The sequence below is a fragment of the Cephus cinctus genome, unplaced genomic scaffold, assembly GCF_000341935.2.
Source record: "Cephus cinctus unplaced genomic scaffold, Ccin1 Ccin1_scaffold0029, whole genome shotgun sequence".
NCBI lineage: Eukaryota > Metazoa > Arthropoda > Insecta > Hymenoptera > Cephidae > Cephus > Cephus cinctus.
In genome coordinates this window covers 445,301-468,056 of record NW_014332776.1, presented here as the reverse complement: position 1 = coordinate 468,056, position 22,756 = coordinate 445,301, and the positions used below count along the sequence as shown (strand labels likewise).

The 22,756-nt window shown below is 35.6% G+C and overlaps 3 protein-coding genes across 6 annotated transcripts in view; 1 reads left to right on the top strand and 2 right to left on the bottom strand.

Annotated features, from left to right (window-relative positions):
• Positions 1–47: 47 nt before the first annotated feature.
• LOC107267523 (nuclear pore complex protein DDB_G0274915) lies at positions 48–2,753 on the bottom strand. 2 transcript variants are annotated; one of them, XM_015739364.2, is made up of 6 exons: positions 2,172–2,753; positions 2,052–2,103; positions 1,760–1,931; positions 1,586–1,672; positions 1,352–1,499; positions 48–1,294 (listed from the first exon to the last, which is right to left on the bottom strand). In XM_015739364.2, exons 1-6 carry the CDS (start codon positions 2,248–2,250, stop codon positions 168–170), a joined length of 1,665 nt encoding a protein of 554 aa, XP_015594850.1. In that variant the 5' UTR covers positions 2,251–2,753; the 3' UTR covers positions 48–167. The 2 variants fall into 2 exon arrangements, with proteins under 2 accessions (XP_015594850.1, XP_024940704.1); XM_025084936.1 differs by lacking the exon at positions 2,172–2,753 and having other exon boundaries at positions 1,760–1,926.
• A 183-nt stretch (positions 2,754–2,936) lies between these two features.
• Positions 2,937–11,119, top strand: LOC107267537 (guanine nucleotide-binding protein subunit alpha homolog). The gene is made up of 6 exons (XM_025084943.1): positions 2,937–3,792; positions 3,877–4,387; positions 5,035–5,295; positions 6,016–6,066; positions 6,240–6,457; positions 6,864–11,119. The coding sequence occupies exons 2-6, from the start codon at positions 4,166–4,168 to the stop codon at positions 7,219–7,221; spliced, it is 1,110 nt and encodes a 369-aa protein (XP_024940711.1). The 5' UTR covers positions 2,937–3,792; positions 3,877–4,165; the 3' UTR covers positions 7,222–11,119.
• Positions 11,120–11,242: 123 nt separating this feature from the next.
• Positions 11,243–22,756, bottom strand: part of LOC107267500 (formin-like protein CG32138) — a 31,949-nt gene continuing 20,435 nt past the window's right edge. The window contains exons 3-17 of one of the 3 annotated variants that reach the window (XM_015739314.2): positions 21,854–21,940; positions 21,468–21,607; positions 20,911–21,050; positions 20,651–20,829; positions 20,455–20,531; positions 20,018–20,333; positions 19,827–19,943; positions 19,499–19,739; positions 19,122–19,393; positions 18,744–19,011; positions 18,531–18,658; positions 17,991–18,435; positions 17,614–17,888; positions 17,359–17,472; positions 11,243–14,302 (exon numbers count right to left, since the gene is read on the bottom strand). In XM_015739314.2, the coding sequence (XP_015594800.1) occupies positions 14,090–14,302; positions 17,359–17,472; positions 17,614–17,888; positions 17,991–18,435; positions 18,531–18,658; positions 18,744–19,011; positions 19,122–19,393; positions 19,499–19,739; positions 19,827–19,943; positions 20,018–20,333; positions 20,455–20,531; positions 20,651–20,829; positions 20,911–21,050; positions 21,468–21,607; positions 21,854–21,940 (3,012 nt within the window). In that variant the 3' untranslated portion in view covers positions 11,243–14,089. The remainder of the gene's footprint in view (positions 14,303–17,358; positions 17,473–17,613; positions 17,889–17,990; positions 18,436–18,530; positions 18,659–18,743; positions 19,012–19,121; positions 19,394–19,498; positions 19,740–19,826; positions 19,944–20,017; positions 20,334–20,454; positions 20,532–20,650; positions 20,830–20,910; positions 21,051–21,467; positions 21,608–21,853; positions 21,941–22,756) is intronic. The other 2 variants (XM_015739330.2, XM_015739320.2) reach the window with 2 other exon arrangements.

Genomic DNA, 22,756 nt, shown 5'->3' with positions numbered 1-22,756 from the left:
ATTTTCTCAAAGTTTTTGGTGTTAGCGGAATTGTACATTTGTTGTAATGAAAGAAACTAAACGTTTTTATTATCTTGGAAAGTCTGTTTTATGTACATTATATACATTCGTAGAATATACTTAAGGCGTAAGTGGTAAATTCTTATACGTTAAATAACACAGCCAAATTATCTAAGATCTTTTGTAGGTGGCTTTAGAGGAATTTTTCCTAATTCAAATTGCTCAGCCATGTAAAATCGCTTCTCGTCATCGGTTAATTGATTGTCGTCGCTGTAAACATTGTCATCTATTATACTAGCTGAAGCCGAAGAGAATGGTTTCGAGAATGGACTTTGTGAGGCAGCTGGAGTAAAAGGATTTTGAGAAAATGGGGATGAAATTGTCTGGGTCCTTTGACTGAAAGGATTGACAACTACACTGCTCGTGGGTGTAGAATAGGCTGGTGCAAAAGGCGAATCAACAGGATTCATTGATTGAGTGGAATTTGTATGAAATGGCGAATTCGCAGGCAAAGAGGCAGCTAGGTTCGTTCCAGAATCAGGGGTATTGGTTGAATTTACTCCGAAATTTCCATATGTATTGGGCTTTGCAAAAGTTGGAGCCTTGGAAAATGTTCCAAAGGGTGTAGCATTAGCAAATATTGGAGCACTGGTTGTTGGAGCACCGACTGTTGAAAATGCTTGTGCTGTTCCAAAGGGAGTCGCTCCAAAGGTTGGTGATCCGCCAAACATGGAATTTGCTGTTGTTGGTGGTGGTAATGGTGATGCAGAAAAGGGTTTGGCGAAAGTAGGTGTTGAACCGAATACAGGAGCAGAACCAAAAGCTGCAGGTGCAGATGCAGCACCAAAAGTGGTAGTGGAACCACCGAAGATTGAACTCGTGGCAGGTTTTGCGGCAAACATAGAAGTTGTTGAGGTTTGTATTGGAGCGGCACCACCAAATATTGATCCACCTGGTGATGTTGCTCCACTGAAAACAGTGGAACTGGTTGTTGTGCCAAACACATTAGAATTTGTCGGTTGACTCTGTGGTCTTAAGAATGAATTTGACTGGGCTTGCGTCTGGCCAAATAGTGAAGTTGAATTTGTAACGGCGACTCCGCCAAATACGGAACTCTGTGGTGTAAATTTTCCGAATGTTGTGTTACCAAATACAGGTGCGCTTCCAAAAGTTGGTTTCGCATTAAAGGCAGGGTTTGTATTTCCGGATCTGCCGAAAATGGAGGTTCCTTGAGTGGCTGCTGCTGGTGCGAAGCTGTTTGCAAACGGATTTGCATTACTTCCAAATTGAGACCCTGCAAGAAAGTATTGATGAGGCGTTAGAACGTTATTGATAGAATTGTATATAGTACCAAATGGATTTGACGTTGTTGCTGTTCCAGTAGGTGTTGTATTGTTAGCCAAACTGAGCTGAGGTGTAGCAAAAGAGAAGTTGCTTGGCTTAGCAGCAGCATTTGTTCCTGAACCAAATCCACCTTGATGACCTTTTTGTATTTTTTCCTGAAAAGAAATATTTGAATAATAATTATTGAGAAAGAACATGTGGGAAAATGTGTTCATGATTGATGATGTAATAATATACCAACCAGCATAGATATAATTTCTGGTGTAGGATTCTTTAGTGCATCACGCTTGACTTTCATTTCTTGACACAGTTGTTGAAATTGAAGTTTCTAAAATATCATAAAATAAAATTATAACAAAAGTAATAATATATAGAAGATTGACAGGTCAATTGAAAAAAAAAGTATTATACAAACCATCTGGTCAGCCGTTCCATTCAGCTGTGCTTGGTACATTTCCCATCGAACTTCATCAGGTGATAAATCTTCCATACCAGCAATTGATGGCTGTTCTTTGAAAGGCCCAAAACAAGAAAGAAGCCATTGTCCACCCCTTTCTGCAGCAAGCACTTCCTCCGCTACTCCTAAACTAATTATAATTGTAAGTTAATATAATAACACGATTTTAGTTGACTAAACTATGTAAACAAAACATTTAATTTTTTAGAAAATACAGTAAATATCAATCTTAAAACATATAGAAACTTACACAATACTTTTACCATCTAGATGCGTCTTTCCTCGAGCAGCAGTATTAGCACCTACAAATAAAAGTCAACATTGAAAAATACAGACATAACCTCGACTCGTTAAAAAAAATTAGACTTACCAAAATTATTTATATGTTCAAATCGACAATATTGCCCAAACCGGCAAGTGCCTTGTTGAAAGTATTTACACACAACCATCTTTGCTTGTACTTTAAGTTTCTCTTTATCACTATCACAAATATTAAAACATGCAGATAGAATCCAACAAATGAATTCACTGCTGTCTATTTATCCAAATTCAACTTGATTCAACCATTCTCGATTCTGCAGAATTTTCCTCTTAGTTTAGGTCGTTTAGGTAAAGTATAATTACCAATCATCAAGTTTTACAATACAAAATATACAAAGCAAAACCATAGTTCAACGTTATTCGCTTGGAACCAATATGGCTCTTTCCGATACGTATACATGACATTCATGCGCATTGACGTTTGCAAGAACGTAAGGAAAAAAAATCCAAAACTTGAATTATCATTCCAGTACAAAAGTTAACAACAGTAGATAGTGTTTGACTGGAGATATAACAGAGGCAACGAGGCAACGATAGTCGCATCTGCCAGTGACGAATTTCGGAACGTCCCCTAAATAAGCTGATGAAGGCGAGAATACTATTGGCTGCAGTACTAGTTGGTTCTTTTTTTAGCAACCAATAAACAGTTTACCTTTACCAATTGTATTACCTGCAGCTATCACTGCACCCACAAACAGCTGGAAACAAATACATCTAAAAAATTCACAGTGAATGTAATTTTTCCACCAGCTAAAGTGAAAACGTCCTGTTATTAATATGAAAATGATATCAAATAATAAAATCTTGATGGGATCTACAGGCCACTCTGCGTTAAATGAAATACATCAAGACCAATCAGAATGAAAACTATAAGACTGCCATTGGATCTCCGTGTCGTAAAGAATCATGATATCCACCACTATTCGAAGTCCCGTTTTGCAATCAGCCGGATTGTGTCCGAGAGTGGACAACTGGTAGACACTGAGATCTAAAGTAATTGGTTGCGGGTTGTATCGGAAGGAATGTCAGTCCCGTTCACTAAGGCGCATAATTATCATAACGATCAATGTTTAGCGAAGAATGTTTAGCGTCCAATTAGAGATACGTCGATCCAAGAAAAAAGAACGATGATTGGTAGAACGATTAGGTGTGCATCCGGTCGACTGTCCGTGGTTTAGGTGTAAGTTCGACAGAGAAACATCAGTGAATGACAGTGGTTTTGTGCGGACGCATTTGGTGTCCGCCTGCGACCGCGCGCGCGCGTGCAACTAACAACAATGCCGTGGTAGGGATAAATTATTTCTGAGTTCGCTGCGCTGTCGTAGAAATTGCATCGTGGCTTTATCATGTAGTTTCGCAGGCGAGAGGGAACCGACGTCGAGAGTTTTGCGTGTAGATCGAACAGCGTACGACACCGGGGCGAGTTCGGCGTCGGCGTCTGGCTCCGGGCAGCAGCACGGTGTGACGTGTGTACGCCGTCGTCTCTAATTATCACGATTATTTAATCATGCCCAATTCGCAAGGAAGCAGGCTGATTCGCGAGCAGTCAGAATTGCGACCGCGCCACCACATCCTCGTTCTTTCCTTATGATGAAAATGACGGTTATGGTGATATGACAATGATGATCCTGTGATCGTGCAAAGTGACCAGTCTGATAGATGTTTTATCAGTAAGTGGAAAGTGGTTTTGATTATTTAATATACCTGTGCTGGTTTAGAGAGCGACCGTTTTCTGCGTCACTATCTATAAACAGGTTGTAAGTGCCTACACCAAGGATTAATAATCGTTGATCAGTCCTGTTCGACCCTCTACGAATTCTCACGGGAGCGGCACTCCGTACAAGAGAGTGGAGACCGCAACCCACAGTTTGGAGCGTTGCTAGTTCAATTGTTCAGGAGTGAAATAGTGGAGCAGGGTAAAAAGAACAACAAGCCGGAAGGAAGAGGGAGGAAGCAGCAGGAAGTGGCATCAGAAGTGAGACAGAGAAGAGGAAAGAAAGAAGAAAGGGTAGACGCGGCGGATCGGGAGGGCAGGGTAGCAAGATGGCGGGGTCCTTAACGTGGTCGTGTACTTGTTGCCTGCGGTTCAAGTTTAGCCCCGAGGAAATTGAACAACGATATAAGAGTCAGGAAATTGATCGGATGCTCGAGAGGGACCGGCAAACATTTCGTCGACAGGTAAAGCTCCTGCTACTTGGGGCTGGTGAAAGCGGCAAGTCTACGTTCCTCAAACAGATGCGAATTATCCATGGGATTAAATTTGAGGTAGGACACTTTGTTCACTCCTTTGGAATGTTCTTTGATTCTTTAGAATGTGCCTGTCTTGGTTTTATCTTTCTTCATTGGCTCTTGTGTCTGCTTTAATGTTCAACTTTGTTCGCAGTGCTCTTGGGACAGTGCGCAGACAAAAATAACAGACTGAACACTGTCTCTCTGAGTTATTTTGTTTACAATGCAGCAAAGTGATGTAGTGATTAGTGTCAACATTTATTTCATGTCAATTGCTGTTATTTCATATGAACTTATACAGATTTTCACGATTATAGGGGTCTTGGTCATACTGTTTGTATTACATCATTCAGCAGTATTAACTTTTTCATAAAATGTCAACATTTATGTATATCTGAAAGTGGATTGTATTGTCAATTCATAATATTATAATAATTCTTAATATTGTCAATTCATAAATATTATTGTCAATATGATAAATTATAATATTCTAAAATATTCTTTTTATATTATACTTATGTCATTAGAATAATTATAATTTAAGATTTCTATAATTACAGTGATTCATTTTGGAAATATAGTTTATTTAAGTAGATATTGAGGAGTAATTTAAAATATAAAATATGAAACATAAAAATTGAAGGGTTTGATATAATCTAGTATCTTTATCTTAATTTTTTTAGCCTGAATTGATCAAGGAGTACCAGCATGTAATTTACCAGAACATCATTAAAGGGATGAAGGTGCTGGTTGACGCCCGTGATAAATTGAACATTGCATGGGAAAATCCTAAGAATTATGATATTGGATATCAACTGCTCAAATTTGAGAACACTATGATCCTAGATGCCAGGCTATTCATGCACTATGTGCCAGCATTACAAAGCCTTTGGAAAGATGCTTCCATCAAAAGAGCATTTGATAGGCGGAGAGAATTCCAGTTGGTAAGAGTACTGTTTTGATTGCGTATCAAATTTAATTTGAGCTTTATTTGCATACATAAGATTATGTTATTATTGTATCTTACTCCTAAAATTTGTGAAAATAATGTAACATCTTGGAGCTCTCACAGTTTATCCCTATACTGCATTTGCCTAAAACTATAGAACTATATTTTGAGTGGAAATAGTAGCCAAATGATTCTTTTATGTAATGTAACTTCACAAATGGTCATTATGCAATAATGGCTGTTGCTTCTCTTTCGGTTTTGTGAGTCATACATTACAGTTTAAATTTCAGCATTCCTGGAATATCATATTTTCATGTAATTTCAGGAAAATTTGATTACGCCACTTGTACAACATTTGTCACCATGTCAGCTAGAATGTTAATCTTCTGCCATCAAATTATAATAAACATATACATGCCTTTCAAATGAAATGACTCTTCAACAATATTTATAAGAAGTATTAGATGCAAAATTATTTTCAAGTCATAACATAACAATTTGGAGATAATTTGATGTATACTCCAAAATTTTGAACAAAGGCATACAAGTTGTTACAATCATCCTAATAATTATCAAGGCTCCCATGCATTATTAACGCACGTCTTTCCTTTATTCAAGCATAACGAAACGTCATTGCTTTCTCCAAATACGAACACAATGCGCGTCTCGTTCGTCTGCTTATAGTAACGCTTAACTGCATTTATTTTATTTTCAGTGTGACTCAGTGCAATACTTCCTGGACAGCCTTGACAGGATTGCCAGAGTGGTAAGATTGTAATTACAAATTTATCAAAGCCCTGCTGACAAATATTCAACTCTGCTATTAGTTTTACAACGAGTGATTAGATTCAATGAAGCTCTAGATAGAGTAGTCAATAGTCACTTTATAGAAGTATATATTCAATGCCCCATATACGCCATGTGTGTTTTCATTTGCAGGACTACGTGCCTACGAATCAAGACATATTGCACTGCAGAAAAGCTACAAAAGGTATATCCGAGTTCTCGATCCCGATCAACAACCTCTCGTTTTTATTTGTGGATGTCGGTGGACAGAGATCGCAAAGGCAGAAATGGTATCAGTGTTTTGATTGCGTCACTTCGATACTTTTCCTCGTCTCGTCATCGGAATTCGATCAAGTCCTACTAGAAGACAGGTAAGTTATTATAACTATACGCTGCTCAATCCTAAAAGCAATCATTGGACGGTCCAAACTCTTGTTATCCGAGTCTCACCATTTTCATTACTAATATTGTTCCTGAGTATGTAGAACCGTCTTCATTTATCATTATGAACTTCTTATGGTTATCAAACGCGTGATTTAATGATTTAAATTTGTTTGTAATTTTTTACTGACATGCACGTTAGCACTATGTCGCTCATCGTATTTATACATTATTTTTTAGTAAGTAGTGTAATGTGCATGTACGGTAATGAAAGAATAGCATAACACAAAATCTCGTGAAAGATTTACAAAAACAAAGGCCTACGTTTTCATTAATACATCTCTTCTTCTTTCTCTTCAATTATTCGTATCCACGTGGCTCATTTCGTTATTTTAGGCGGACCAATAGACTGGAAGAGTCGAGAAATATATTCGACACAATCGTAAACAACACGATATTCGGCGGCGTGTCGATTATCCTCTTTCTAAATAAAATCGATTTACTCGATAAGAAAGTTAGATCGGCGGATACTAATGTGCGCTACTACTTCCCGCAATTCACTGGCGACTCACATTCCATGAAGGACGTGCAAAACTTCATTTTGAATATGTTTGTATCCGTGAAGAGGGACAAGAAGAAGCAGCTCTTCTATCACTTCACAACAGCAGTGGACACCGAGAATATGAAGGTCGTGTTCAGTGCTGTAAAAGACACTATACTTCATCGTAATCTCGAGTCGCTGATGCTTTTATAAGATCATGCGATGACTGGAAGATTCAATGAATTAGCGCCACGACGATGACGAGTTTAGCGTGAGAGCTGAATTAAATATGGCCGAATATATAAGTAATGATTGGGAATTTTTAAGTTTATACACGCCATAAGATATTCTTCCATCCCCTTTTTGATAAACATATATATGACAAACTGTCGGTCCGAGAGGTCTGTCTAGGCTATTAATAATTATGATATCGTGTACATAGACGACTTGTATTTTCTACGTAGTCGATAATTTCATTGATAATGGATTTATATATTTATATAGGGCAATGATTCATTGGAGATTATTGTAACTTTTGATTATTATATTTTGTACAGATCTTTTTAATCCGACGCTTTTTTACATTGCGAATACGTAAAGAGAATGCTGGTCAGTTAGCCAGATTTCGTGCGAGTGTAATTGTAACTTATTTCTTACTTAAGGCTAATTATCATCATTAACATCGAATATAATAAGTAACAAGGAAACCAAATACTAGATCCATGCCATACAAACCAAATGAAACTAACCAGTTTGTGTTCAAATTGTGTGCACAAGATCACTTGTAATTGCTGTCGCTAATGAGTTTTTTTGTAATTACCGTAAAATTTTTCATTCTCCGTGACGATAGCCATTGTTCTTTTTTTCTCTTTGGTTTTATATTTACTTCGAAAATTCCTTAAAAAAAAATTATACATCCAATTGTGCATGAGATCAGAGTCTGTCGTCGTAGCCTCATTAAAATTGTAATTATAAATGGTCCAATCTTAACGTATTACTGCCAACGTAATTCGCTGCTTTCTTCATCTTAATGTGGAAACGCGAATCGAACTGTGATCATTGTATATTGTAATATTTGGCAACCGGCATGGCGACAGAGCTGGTATAATCGCTCTTAGATACAACCTGAGGACCCAACCTCGTGGTTGTCTCTTAATTAGTAATTAAATCTGTGATCGGACATTTAGAAAGAAGTTTCAATTGAACCGTTTTTTTTTCCCGTAAAATTGTACATTTCTGAGAGCGACTTTTGCTTTCCTACGTGGCGATCAATATTAGCGAATTTATCGGGAGCGTGCTCTTTGATGGACACGATAATTTTGGTTTCTTCTATTATAATCGTATGAGAATACAAATAGTTGTTTGGCAAAACGATTCTTGTTCGACGATACAAGTTAAATGCACATACACGCTTTCTCTTACGAAGAATAATCATAGGAAAGTCCACCTCGCAGTTAATTCATATTTTGTTTCATTTTCCGAAAGGCACTAGTTTGATGGTAATTTATATGAAAGAAGAAAAAAGCGGTAGTATCAATAGTTTAGACAAATTAATATATTAATATTCATAGAAACAATTTTGATGAACATAATTTCTGCATATTGAGCATTATGCATACATTGCAAGAATTTTTTGAATATGTACCAAATTTATTATGTATTGTAGTACATTAGAAAATAGGCTGACGATATAATTCTCACTGACGCACAATACAATATTGCTTCTTCGATCCAGTAAATTTGGATACAAGTTTTTGTCAGTCATATGAAAAGAAGATCAATCACTTCGTTGTTCTGTATCACTGACAGTGAAGGCAATCATTGTTTTTTTTGTTTTATGGAAAATTCACAAAAACTATACAGTCCTAAGACAATCGGTGTAACCTTACATTTCCAATAATCAAAAACGATTTACATGCTTCTCTACCGCGCGATTCGAACTGCGACCGTTTCAATTGTTTTATTTGTTTAAATTGATAATTGTTTACATTCCTATGGAGCTAATCTGGCCCAATTTAGTTAACACTTCTATTATTATACTGTTACGAGCAAATCGTGCATACGATAAAATCTTTTCTCTCATCTTCTCTACTTTTATATTCCTATGTCTTCCTACTCACTTTATCATCCTGAGACGCTCTATCTCTTTTTTTTTTCTTTTTAACGATATACTCGACTTCCTCACACTTTTCACTATCTTTGACTTATGTAAAAAGAATCTTGCGAACTCAGTGCGACATCTAATACGCATATATGCATAACTATAAGCTTCTTAAGTGTATTATAATGTGCACAAATCACGCCTATCGTAATCGAGTATGAGTAATGATTTGTCGTTTTTCTTTTGAAGAAGGTATTTTGGAGCAGTACGTACATTCGATATAATTTGATTGCTATTAAAAAATTTACCTGCGGAGAGACAGAACCCATTGTTATTAAATTGTAAATATGTTGTATATGATCAGCAGAGAACATTCACAATAGTCGATAATTAATTTATTCGAAAGCACGAGATATCGCGATATTTTTTATAATCGCGCAAGCTCTTTCGTGCCTTATTAGATTAGCGTAATCATCACCTGTCTTTATTCTCTATACGTATTCTTGATTATGAGAAACATATCTTTTATGGTCGATATTACTAATTTAAGGCTTAAGAATAATTTACAATTTATTCTCGGATATTATAGCAACGTATCCGTATGTTGATACGCATTACGAGCAAAATAAGTCGCAATATTATGAAAGTTCTCTGCTCGATTAAAAGTGTCATGTAAGACCATAGGTGTAATCATTTTTTATCCACGTACACTGTTTCTTTTTTTTTTTAATTTGAATTTGGGACATACCAAAGTGTAGGTTGGTTACTTCTGAAATTATTATCTCTGTTCAGTAACGAAGAGTGTTTTGCGAATCTTTTTGGAAATTTTATGCAAGATTATTTCACTGTAATTTGGATCCATGACACAATGACGTTTGACAATTTTTCGCGTTTAATCCGGTGCAAATTTTGATTCTCGGTGACGAGTGATAATTCGATATGAATAAATTTCGAAATTTTCTAAATGTATGGTTTAATCTATTTTTTAAAATATTTTGTAAAAACACAAGCGTCATTAAACTTTCACCGATTTTACAGCGTTACTTCGATTTTAAGCATCACGAAAGTGAAACGGATTGTATAATTAGTTGAAAATGGTGATACAAACGCAATAGAGGTATCTTTGTTAATGAGTGCTCTTGTGTGAAAGCTAAACGATAAGATGTACTTTTTTGAAGAGCTTTTTTTAAGTACGTGCATTGCAATTGATAGATATCGGTATACGAGGTGCCAATTTATTAATTATTAATTATTGCAACAAGAAAACACGGGATATCGCTTGTAAAAGCGCATGCAATTAATCATCAGCACTGCAGTTGATTTTTGGAGAATGGCGTAAATCAATATTTTCTAATCGCACACCTACAAGCTTCGACACAACATAGAGCAGTATATTAATATGATTATACTTATTATTCAAGTAATCAATAAACTTACAACGAAGGACAGATTATTTGGGGTGGACATGTAAATGGGGATTTAAGTTAGTCATTCTTTTAGAGGAAGAGAAAGTTTCCTTTTTTATTTGTACTGGTGATTTGGCTAGTTCACTTTTTCTTTTGTACGGAAATGAGAGAACTTTTTGTAAGACACCAGTCTTTATATTTCATGTCCGTCCGGGAAGTCCGTATTTCATGTACAGTTATATCCATAACGATAGGTAGAACAGACTTTCTGACTGTTACAAATACGTCCATTGGGCTATCCATTAATCCTGGTAAATATTTGCAGTACGATATCCATTATATTGTAAATGTTCCCTTAATATCTTATAAGCAATTTTATTAATAATCGTGTAGCTTGTAATGCGGCTGTCCTGCCTATCGTCGATAGCTTTTTGTATATGAGAATTATATTTTGTTATTTTATTTGCATTTTATTGTATATGAACTGAAGTATGTAGATATATTGTGCCTTTTGTATATTGTATATTTGTATATAAATATATTTTACATGAATTATTGTAATGATGTAGGACGTCCACATAAACAATAAATAAAATCTTATAGAGATTGGGTTTTATTTCAAGTATGGAGCAAGAGTATTTTTTCTAATTTGAGAATTAACAATACCAGATTCAATATTCATTGATTAGTGTGACATTTGGTTTTAATAAATATAATCCAAGGGTGCTTCTTCGTATTGCATTTATTGGTGGCATCAGATTAAAGTAATGCTTAGGACATTTTGTCTTTATGCAGAACTGATAATTATCGCTATGCTTTTTCTTCATAACTTATTTATCGAAATGCACATTATTTACAGGTTTTGCGAAAAATAGGTAAGTATTTTTTTAACATTATCCCTAAACTTGAGAATCTTTATATCGTATATATGTCGTTTATAATAAATTTGCAATAGTCAATATTACTAGGTAATGCATTTTTATAACGTGTATAGCTAATATCTCATTTATTTTATCTAAACATCACATTGGCAAACTATTTATAACCGGTAAGTATGGTAAATTATATTATTTTATAGTTTCCTTAACTCTCTTATATATTACAATAATATTTACACTAGACTCTTATTCGATTAATATTATATAATATCAAAGTGATACAAAAGTAAAAACGTTCATCATTCTTCTTCATTTTGCAAATAATTCAAAGATATGCAATGGTCCTTCAGAATAGGCAGGCCGGTGCGCAGTGAATTTTGCAGAAATTCGCAAATTATTTTTCTACAGTGCCGTGCAATAAGAGCAATAAAATTTATATATTTTAAGGTATACCAAGGTCAAAGACTAACACCCGTTTTCTTCAACGCGTTTCAATGCATAAACTCCATTTATCTTCAAAATACAAGTGTCTGATTGGGTAACAGTACATTTAAACGGAGTTTATGCATCGAACCGCGTCGAAGAAAACGTGCATAAGTCGTTACTAGATTATTGCACGGTACTGCACATATGTACATGCATATTATATGTACGCGTAATGTTGTAAGGAAATTTTTGACTTGGCGGCAAAATTCCTTAAAATATTTTAAAGCGCTGTAGTTACTTTTTTGTCTTTGTAAACTTGTGTAGTCAATTTTAGTATCTTATTCTACTCTGGTCAAAAAATATATTACAAAATACATTTCACTGAGGAGATATACAGTTTGGCTTTGACAGTACAAAACTTATATATCAAGCTAAGCTGGTATTGCCTTACATAAAATTTTTGTGAAATTTGTCTATTACTAAGTATTGCGCAATCCTAATTTTCCTGTTACACGTGTGTAACAAAGCGATAAAATATTCAGAGTGTGAAAACCTTTCATAAGTCTCATTATTGACTCACGTGGAATTGTACCTGTTTGCAAGGGAACTGTGACATGTGCGAAAATTATTCGCAATGTGTATGGCCAACCAGAAATATTTGTTTCCATATAATATTGAAATATAGATGCAAATGTTATAGTAATTATACAAAATTGTGTATATACAAGGGGAAGAAAATCGCAGGGAATAGAGAATATAGACATTTTGCTCGAAATCGTAAATTTGCTTGGAAATGTAAATATATCACTTGTGAAAAATGTCTTGCTTTGTCGTAGCAGTATTGCTTAGTGCTTGCGGAGAATTTTTGTATAATTAATCATTGACACTTTTTTAAATAAATTAAAGTGTCATTGATATGTGTATACTTCTGTTGCTTTGACGTAGGACAGTTTAGTTACATGTGATGACTTAATTTAGTTTAATCATCCTCAAGCTTTTAAAATATTAATTGGCGTACAATTTAAGGTCGTGGAAGGAATGTGATCAGCAAAGTATTTGTTTTCTTTTTCTTGAAAAGAGAAAAACCATTTTACGGTGGGTATGGCTGGCTATTAGATTGCAAATAATACTTTGAAAATGTATACAACAATTTTTTTATGTACCACTAAATTGACCAAGTTAAATGTACATGGTATTTTACGCTCAGCTAATGGTGAGTAATGCGACATCGTGAACGTGTTATTAGGAGTCAAAATATTGTTGAATAACTTCTATATATCATACATTTAATTAGTAGTTGAAATATCCAAATCATTATTATAGCAGTCTTGCTCTGAATATGCTTTTCAATTTTTCAATGCAACTGACATGGAATGTTAATACTGAGCGTTATTAAAAACAAGAGATTCACAATTGCAAATGTTACATTGATTTCAGATTTGCATTCCGAGTTAATATTGAGTAGTTTCTTTATTTTTGAAATTGAATAAATTTTTGTAATTTTCTTTTTCATGAGTCAATAAATATACCAAGTGAAAATATTTCCTGTTCACTTATTACCATACTGCTGAATGGGTAGAAAAACAAACTTTCAGTTAGCAATGGTGAATTACAAATAGAATTATTAAAACTTTGATTACCATTGTTCAAAATTACTTTTTACAATATTTCTTATCAAAAGTGTTATTATCGATAAGCAATGTACCTTTCATACAAATCCATATAATTTTCAGCAGTGTTCTAACTTGAAATCTTCAATTGTAATAGATGTACAAGAAAATAGTCACATTACGTCACAATTAAATAATTATATCCCTATTGGTTTTTTGTGAGGTACAAAGAATAACAGTCAATTCCGTATACACCTGTCAAAGATTAATGCTCCAATTAAATTTGACCTAATCATCAGTGTTTCTAAGACACTTATCACCTAGGTGTAAAAACCGTTCTATAAACAATTTCTAATAACGATACGCAAATAAAAACAAGATTCTAAACTAGTTCAGAGTCTAAACAAAGCAAGATGAAATAAATTAGTTTAGATTCTGTCATCCTAGCACTTTTAGCACCCATTCCGTTTCTCAGACGACAAAACAATATCGCCCTCTACTTATATCATTTCAAAATTCTAATTTCGAACAAAGGAACATTCAAGCAGCTCCAACGTTCATAGTCAAGTTTACAATCAATCTGAATCAATAGATTCAGATAAAAAATCTTAGTCTCAAAGTTGAAACGTACGTTCAAAAACGTATTAATTGTAAGACGTACTACAGTTCAAGTTCTTCAGCTGTGCGCGATAATCGATGGTTATCGATACGTCGACGTTGACTTCGTCTTACAGCGTCTGCTCTTCTGTAAGGTTCGGATCTCAGACCCAAGAGAATGTCCTCTAGGGCGCCATTATACACCTCATCCTGTTGCAGGAGCTTCTTCTCCTGTACCAGTCTCGTTTTATTCTTGAGCTCGTTTATCACAGCGTCCTGTTGTTCAAAAGAAAGAGATTAATATAAGCGAGCTTAAGTTATCATACTAAAAGCCTCAATTCCACTAACACCTGGTAAGCTACTATTATGTATGAAAAAGTTCCAATTTCTATTTTAGCAGCCACGTTGATAACCTTTATACGCGCAGCAATAGTGAGCACCATTTCTAATTACAGTTTTCGAATTATTTATACCACGGTATAATATTATGCCAGACAGGCATTGACGATTCTACAATACATCAGACAAATAATAACGCGATCAATTTTACCTAAGTCGCAGTAAAACTTTGCTGACAGGTAACATCAATTAATTTGCATAGACCTTGCAAACAATTAAATTGACTTTTTAAAATTCTACAAATTTAATAATTATTCCCACCTAACTTTGTCGACAACCTTCTAGAAGTGATTATGAATTTTTTCAAGTCTTTATTCAATCTCAATAAATATTTTCTCTCAATCAACATCAATGCAAGCGACAGCATGCCATTGCAATTTGTACTTATTGATATCACCTTTGTCTGATTTTACATTAACAAACAAGAACAGCCATATACCCTGGGATATAAAATAAATAAATATACAAATATTTCCCCTTATTTAAATAACAAGGAAAATATTCCAAGACCTCATTGAACCTGTACAGCATATTGTACAATAAGTATACAACGTTAAACCGATCAAATTAATTGAACACATAAACCTGACACTTAACCAGACAATTACATTGGATATCCTGTTTACGTGTAATGCAGTATACGGAGAACATGAAAGTGGCCGAGCCAGGTGCGGATACGACAGAATAACAGTGATTATTAAACGAACGTGATAGTACAAGAGACATTCGATTTATCCATGAGGCAGGAGCATGAAAGATGCAAAGTGCAATGTTAATCTGTGCGCATAACTGTGACAAGAGTATGACGCGTATGTACGTCAGGCGATGGTGTATATTTGTATAAGCAATATAATTAACTATTCGATGAAGAAGCTGAATCTTGCTGGTATTTTTGGTGATTAGCTGAACCCTATTGTGACGTAGGCAATATATATATATATATGTATAAATTATGTGTGCATATGAGTGCAATACTGTATATAGGTAATAATAGTATAAATAGTATAAAAGTGTCGAATAGGAGGAAGTGAGTAAGGACTGACTTACATGTGGCGAATGGTTTTCTATATTGTTATGTTCTGAGCTCCAGTTCATTAAGATGCCGGTGTAACAGACTCTTGTTCGAGTTACAGCAAAATTTCGGTGACTTTAAATCCAAATAAATATGTAACAAATAAGAGAAAAATACGTTTCGTCAGGACACGTATTTAAATTTTTCAAATGAAACTACTAAAACGACACTCGTTAAGATCATTATAATCAGCAGGAAAAATTTGACAAACCCTCGTAAATAATCATGCTTAATTACAACATGCAACGATTAAATGAATCTATTTTTTTTTTTTGAAAAATTCTCGATCGCATCAGAAAATTACGAAAATCTTATCTTTGAGAACGCGTCTCTTTGTTTTTTTTTCTAAACATTTTTTTCGTTAAGAGTGACTGACCGAGTTAATAGTTGTCCAAGTTTTGAGCTTAGAAATGGCAGATTGTTGTTATTTACCCCTTTCTTGGTTTATTGAGAAAATTGAGACAGCAGTATTGGATGCAACGGAGGATATTACAAAATTATTTGTATGATTTATCGATTTGTGTGATATTATGATAATAGATTCTTACATATACACAGGTACATATGTATATATGTATACTTGTTATATGTCACAGCGTCATTAGAAGAAACATGCAACAGTTACGGGTGATTGAATTAAGAACGTTATTTAGGATATTTTCCAACCAATCGAGTAAGGTTATATCCCAGTAATAAATAATACGATTTTCGATCTTAGTACGCCGTGTAGTTTTCAGTAGTTTCCGTGACAACCGCATGAGATGAAGCAAATGCAGAAAATAATTTTCAAAAGCCAAGAAAATGTAATTTCCTAGACAATGCAAAATATGGTAATTCGGTTACCGATTGTATTTTTTATTAAAGAAATTCATTTTTCTGTCTTAAGAATCTTGTGTACGTCTTTCTCTTTATTTTTCTTTTTCTTTTTTTAATTAGAGTTTCATTGGGCACGACAAAAGGAAATTGGTTGCTCGTATCGATTGTGTATATGTGTGATCTTGTGCACATTATTAATTTCGTACAATGACGTATTAATGAAATTAAAAAAGACACTTGAGATTTCCCTGCACTTTAGTGCATAAAATTATTACGAAAAAGAATAAAGGTAGGATACATACAGTCAAGAGCGAAATGAAAGATGCAGAATTAGCACACGATCGAAGCATTGATGTTGGGAGAGAAATAGAAAGCTGCTTCCGTGATGTATTAAATTAATAATTATGACGCAACAAAACACGGCACGTCATATGTCAGTGACAAGAATAAAAATCAACAAATAATATAAGGACAATCGTGCTTGTGATTAATTAAATATTGCCTCATGTATATATGTATATTTTCTAGTAACGTTATAATACGCAAAAAATCATGCAAACTGTTAAAATCACTATTTTATTAATGTTAGATGCACAGCATGGACTTTAGTTTCTAAAAAAAAAAAGAAGTTATGAATACAAATAAACGTATAAAGTAAAAAACAGTTGCAATGTAGAGATAATATACCAAACTATTTTCTGCAGTAACCGTAACGTCTAAGTACAGTAATTTTTCAAATATACTCATTAAATAATCAAGTTACTCCGGGACGTTGCACAACTCCCGTAGAATGGTACACTTTTCGTTGTTTCGTAATGGCAATTACGCAATTTTGCAAAAGAAAAGGATAAGACAGAGAGAAGTAATAAATTCACAGCACAATGAAGGACATAGTTAATAAAGCAGAGCATGCCGTACGCAAGAGTGCCATTATAGAAAATCATTTGTCGTCTCTCTTTCTCTCTCAAATAAAAATACATATTCTTGACATAATGGGCGGCATAAGACAATGAAGACAAAAATAAATAAAAAATTTATCGCATACCTGTTGCTTCTTTTGATTCAATTTATTTCGTTTGACAACTTCTTCGGATGTGTTAAGAGCTTCTGCTGCGGCAGCTTCTAGCCTTCGTCGTTGTTCGTTTTCCTGATCCGCTGCCTGTAATAATGAAAGAGAGAAACAAAGTAGAAAACAATCATTTATTTTTTTTATTCTGCCGTTTAGTTCTCATAACGTAAATATTACGTTATTGTCACGAGGTACAATCTACCATTTTTAAATTTCAATAGTGTCTCTCACCTTAAACGCTCTTGCGAATCTGACAAGCAGAGAGAAGAAGGTATTCGCGTCAGCCTGCCTAGGACTCTCGCCAAAGAATTCAACACACTCTCGGAATGCTTCGTTGGCGGTGCGGGCGTCGGATTTTAATCGACGTAGTTTTTCTTCAGAGTTATTCAGAAAGTCACGCAGTACCGTATTGTGCTTCTCTTTGCCACGGAGTTCGTACTCCTTGCGCACCAGATCCATACCCTTCTCGAGCTCGTGAACATCTGACGTTATATTCTCGATGGAAACTATAAGTAATATTGAAAATCGTAACAATATTATATAGTGGACACAACTTTAGGTAATATTATAAAGATTGAAAAATAATAAAAATTAGTATATTAGTATACCAGTGGCGGCTTTGTCGATGTACATCAATTCCGACTCGAAATTAATGAGCTCTGGAAACTTGAGCCTTATGGTTGCTACGATATAATGTAATAAACACATCCTCTTGTCAGTTGATTTTGTGTCTAGTAACGTATCCAAACTTTGCAACTTGAAACCATAGGCAGGTCCCCTTTTGCTGCTATTGAGATAATTTCCAAAAGCGAGTATTATCTCCAATACGGCACGTAATTTTTTTGAACTCTTCACAGAGCTTGATGCGGATATCACGGCATGAATTTGAGGAGTGATGAGGTGAAGATTGTCGAAAAAGTTTCCAATGTAGTTCATTATTGACAATTTCGTTGAGATTCTCTCCACCTTTCCAAGCTGAAGTAAAAACTTGTCTTCCTCTGTTAATAAATTGACGTTTTTCTTTTCGATGATATATTCGCGGTACGCCTTAGTCTAAAAAAAAAAGGAAAAATACGAGCGTAAAAGGATGCATCTTTTTTACATGAAAAAAAGTCATGCTATTACGTTAAGGAAACCTGTCGACTTACTTCCTGATCCGTAGGCACCATGCGCTGCAATAATTCCACATTCTCGAGTGACAGGACTTTCAGGTCGAGTCCATTTACAGCCATTATCACCTGTTCTACCGGCTTTTCGATTTTTCTTCTAGATATAGCTAGACGTCAAAAAATATATATATATATTCTAAAACTCGTTTATTGTTTTGATAAATGAAAGAGTAACGATGCAATAAGACTTACCGATATTTCGTAACCTGTTATGTTCCAAAAGCGACACATTTTCAGGTTTTTTGAAACGTTTACTGGGGAAACTTTGAAGACCATCCATCTCACTATTGCCGTTGGTTACGTGTCCGCCCAAACCAATTTTAAATCTCTCCTCAAAATCAGAGAAGTCTATATAACTGTGAAGACGGTCGTCATCCAATTCATTGAATATCGTTCCACGTACTTGATTAGGTTTCAAAGCAATCCAATTGAGTGTAGGAAGCTTATACTTAGTTTGTACCTATCGAAGAAAATACAATAAATGTCAGTCAACATATTCAAATTGAGCTTTCAATTATCACTGAATAAATGATTAATCCTTCATTAAGAAGCACTGAGGAAGAAGTGTACCTTTCGTTTGATAGTCATAGCGCCATCAGGTGCTTGCATCATTCCAGCAGGCGGAGGTGGTATAGGCGCAGGAGGTGGAACTCTATGATCTTTAGGAGAAAGAGGTGTCATGGGTGGCGGTGGTGGACAAGGCGGTGGAGGTGGCGGCGGCGGTGCCGGGGCAGGCGCAGGAATTTCAGCTACAGGCGATGAGGGCGCGCACGTCATTGTCGTTGACGTAACATTATCTTCAGTTGGCATTGACGATTTAGACTCGTTTCGTAGACTAGCAGCTGCAAGTTTGTAATTCCAATTGTGAAAGCGAACAGTTCATGACTGTTAGGTCTAAGAAGAACTATTGCAGAGAATTGTCACGTGTAATAATACTATAACCATACCTGAGGAACCTTTTGTAAGTGTTCCAGTGAGTGTTTCCAGCTCGATAATTTTATTCTCAAGGACACTTTGCCTCCTTGCAGAATCCTGCCTTTGTCTCTTCAAGGCCGCAAGCTCTTCTTCTACCATCCTACGAGCTTCCAGGGCATCTACGTACTCTACCTTTATAGCGCCCAGTTCTGTCTCCAACTCCGCTAACTTGGCTAATGATTCTCTTTCCAATTCTGCCATCCTGTCGTTGGCCTGTCATTGAAATTAATGGTTAGCTACGTTAACCACGTACGCAGGATATCACTAATTACATTATAATGGCCTCTTAACAGATCTTACATGTCCAAGTTCATCTTCTAATTCGGTTACTTTTTCTAAGGCAGCAGTCTTCGTTTCGCTGTCCTCCATCAGAGCAGCAACGTCGAATACGTTATCTAGGTAAGCTGAGATTTGTACCTGAAAGGAAGATATTACATGGAAGAAGTGTACGTCAATTTATAAGATTAATGAAACGATCGTCTATCACGCACCTGCAAATCCTCACTCTCGGTATGCCTTAGCTTTTCTAAATACTCATCGAGCCCAAGCTTCGTGAACTCATATTGCAAGTGCACCCTAAAGTTCATATCTTCGACCGAGTGAACAACGATATTTACGAACTGCATACATGCTACCATGAACTCAATGTGAAAATTGTCGTATTGCGTGAAATATTCCATTAGAGTAGTGAATCTTCTTCTCTCTGAGCAAATTTCTTTAAAGTTGTCAAACGCCGACAGAATGATTTCGTGTCCACCTTTCACTAGGCAAATTGCAGCGAGAAGTTCTAAGACCAAAGCCTTTGTTCTAAAAAAAAAAGCAGCAAATATTATTATTAGAATAAAAACAATACTACAACTGATTCACTGACTAGTGAATATCTCATCAGATAATATATCTGTCATAAATCCTTAACAAATAGTCTCACCTTAAACTCTTGTGTATCAAGCTCAAAGCTATGCAATTTATTGCCTCCCGATGTTGTATGACCATATTGAATCCATACTGTAATGAAAAAGAAACCCAATGTTGAAAATCCTTGGTGAAAGGCGAGTCTTATCTTTCTATAAGCGTAAAGAAAAAATGCTCAAAGATGAATTAAAGAAATATTTCACTTATCGTACCTTGTTATTCATAATGGCGCGCATGCAAAGTATACAAACATGTATGTCGTCCTTTGCTTCTCCCATATTGAGACGAGCTACGTGTCTCGATCGTCGCTTCACACCAGGACTGTCCTTCAGCTCGTGAAGAGGTGGTCGCAGACAACCATTGTTAAGAGGAGAACTGTCGCTAATTCCACCTAAAAATCCGAGCAAATAATCAGAATTTTTTTATAATTACTGCCGTCATTCCACTGACGTATTACTCAAGGACTCCTTACTTATTTGTAGCCTCTCATCGGAATCCGTTCTGGATTCCAGGAGACGTTGCTCGTGTCGCATCATAAGTAACCTGAAGCTGAGGTAGTCTATCAATGCGTCTAATCCTTGATTCTCCTCGTCCAGGAATTCTCTGACCCATCTGTAAGTAAAATTTTTTATTAATTTCAACAAATTGACCTAAATTACACTCTAGGCTCTATAATTAGATTTTATTATGTACAATTTAAATGCAAGAAAAATATTTGCATGACAACTAGATTTTAATGTATATAAGTCATCGAACAAACCAAATTCTCGTTTGTACGGAGACACAAGAGAATATTTTGTTTCTAGATGACAGTTGAAGAGCAACCATAGGGGACAATGTACCGGGCAATGTGCAAATTCTTAATTGTTTCACTTAGGGATCATTACCTCAATAATAGTAACTGGGGTACTTGAGTATTTGAATAATCAAATGACAATCGCCACTACATATAGACGGTATTACACGACAGAAATGATTCGTCGAATAGAAATTTCTTGCTTTCCAGTTAAATTCAAGGACTTTACTTACTCTATGTGATTCGTTCGTAAGGATATCTCCAAATCTCGAAGGACTTGCGTCGACGTGGATTCCCCGACCATTTTCCGTTTCTGGAAGAATGCGAGGAAACGATACGACTGTGTAATGATTAGTATCCGTCTTGAAATATACTTGATGAAAAACATAAAATATATGAAAATTCGTACGGATTATCGTAGCTACATTAATAACGATTGAATCTCATGTCATTGACAGATCGATATGCAAATTGAATGAAGTTTAAGCAAATGGATACGATAAGTTTTATTAATATTCAAGTAAAATTTATCTCAACGATATGTAAACTGTATGAGAAACCGTGTCAAGGGTTTCCTGCTATTTTACGCCTAACGAGACGTTAAAAGCGTAATACGTACTCGATGGCTTCGCGATGCTTTGGGATCCAGGTACGTTCGTAATTTGGTCAAATAGTGAGACGGTGGATCCTTGGCTTGTACCCTTTCCTGAAAAAGGCAATAAATAAGATAATCATAATCGCACGAAAAAAGAAGTACATACAGAATTCAATAATTTATTTATCATTCAACGCTGGCTTAGTAATTAAAACATAATCTTCCACGTGTGCTCTTTCTACATAACGCATGAGCTCCTTCATGGTCTATATATACATATACACTCCGAGAAACTGTTATCAAACATAGCCAAGCACAAGTGCGTGCGTCGTGCCGGGTAGCTAACTTCGGTAAAGCCACGCATATGGCGTACTGGTCCCTTTCCGAGATCTCCGTCATACGAACGGTATCGTAATTTCTACATAAATTAATTCTCGGAACTAAGAGCATTTCTAAATCTGTGACTAATTATACGATACGAGCATAGGATCGCAAGATTATATTCCATGATTATATTCCAAGATTATATTCCAAGGATACAAATGTTTCCTTTGAAACTGGAAAAACGTATACGAAAATCGTTACGCGTATACGGTGGGCTGTTCTTTCAGATTTAAAAATCCCGCGCTTATTTCATTTCGGTTAAACGCAAAACAGGATATCCTCGATTCGAAGGAAGGATCTATCAGATTAAACGTATCATCCGGTGCTGCTTTGCGTCTTTCTCGAATCGGTGACACGATGGCGTGAAATGAAAATTTTCGTTAACGCTCAGCCCGGCCGAGCAGAATGGCGGCTTCCGGTTCTTCAAGGATAATAATATAGCACAGCTCGCTAGATAAAACTCTGGCTCTGTATACTATATATGTATAAATTGAGCAAAGGACGAAACCAAATGAATCTCCAGCCCCCCCCCCCCCCCCCCGG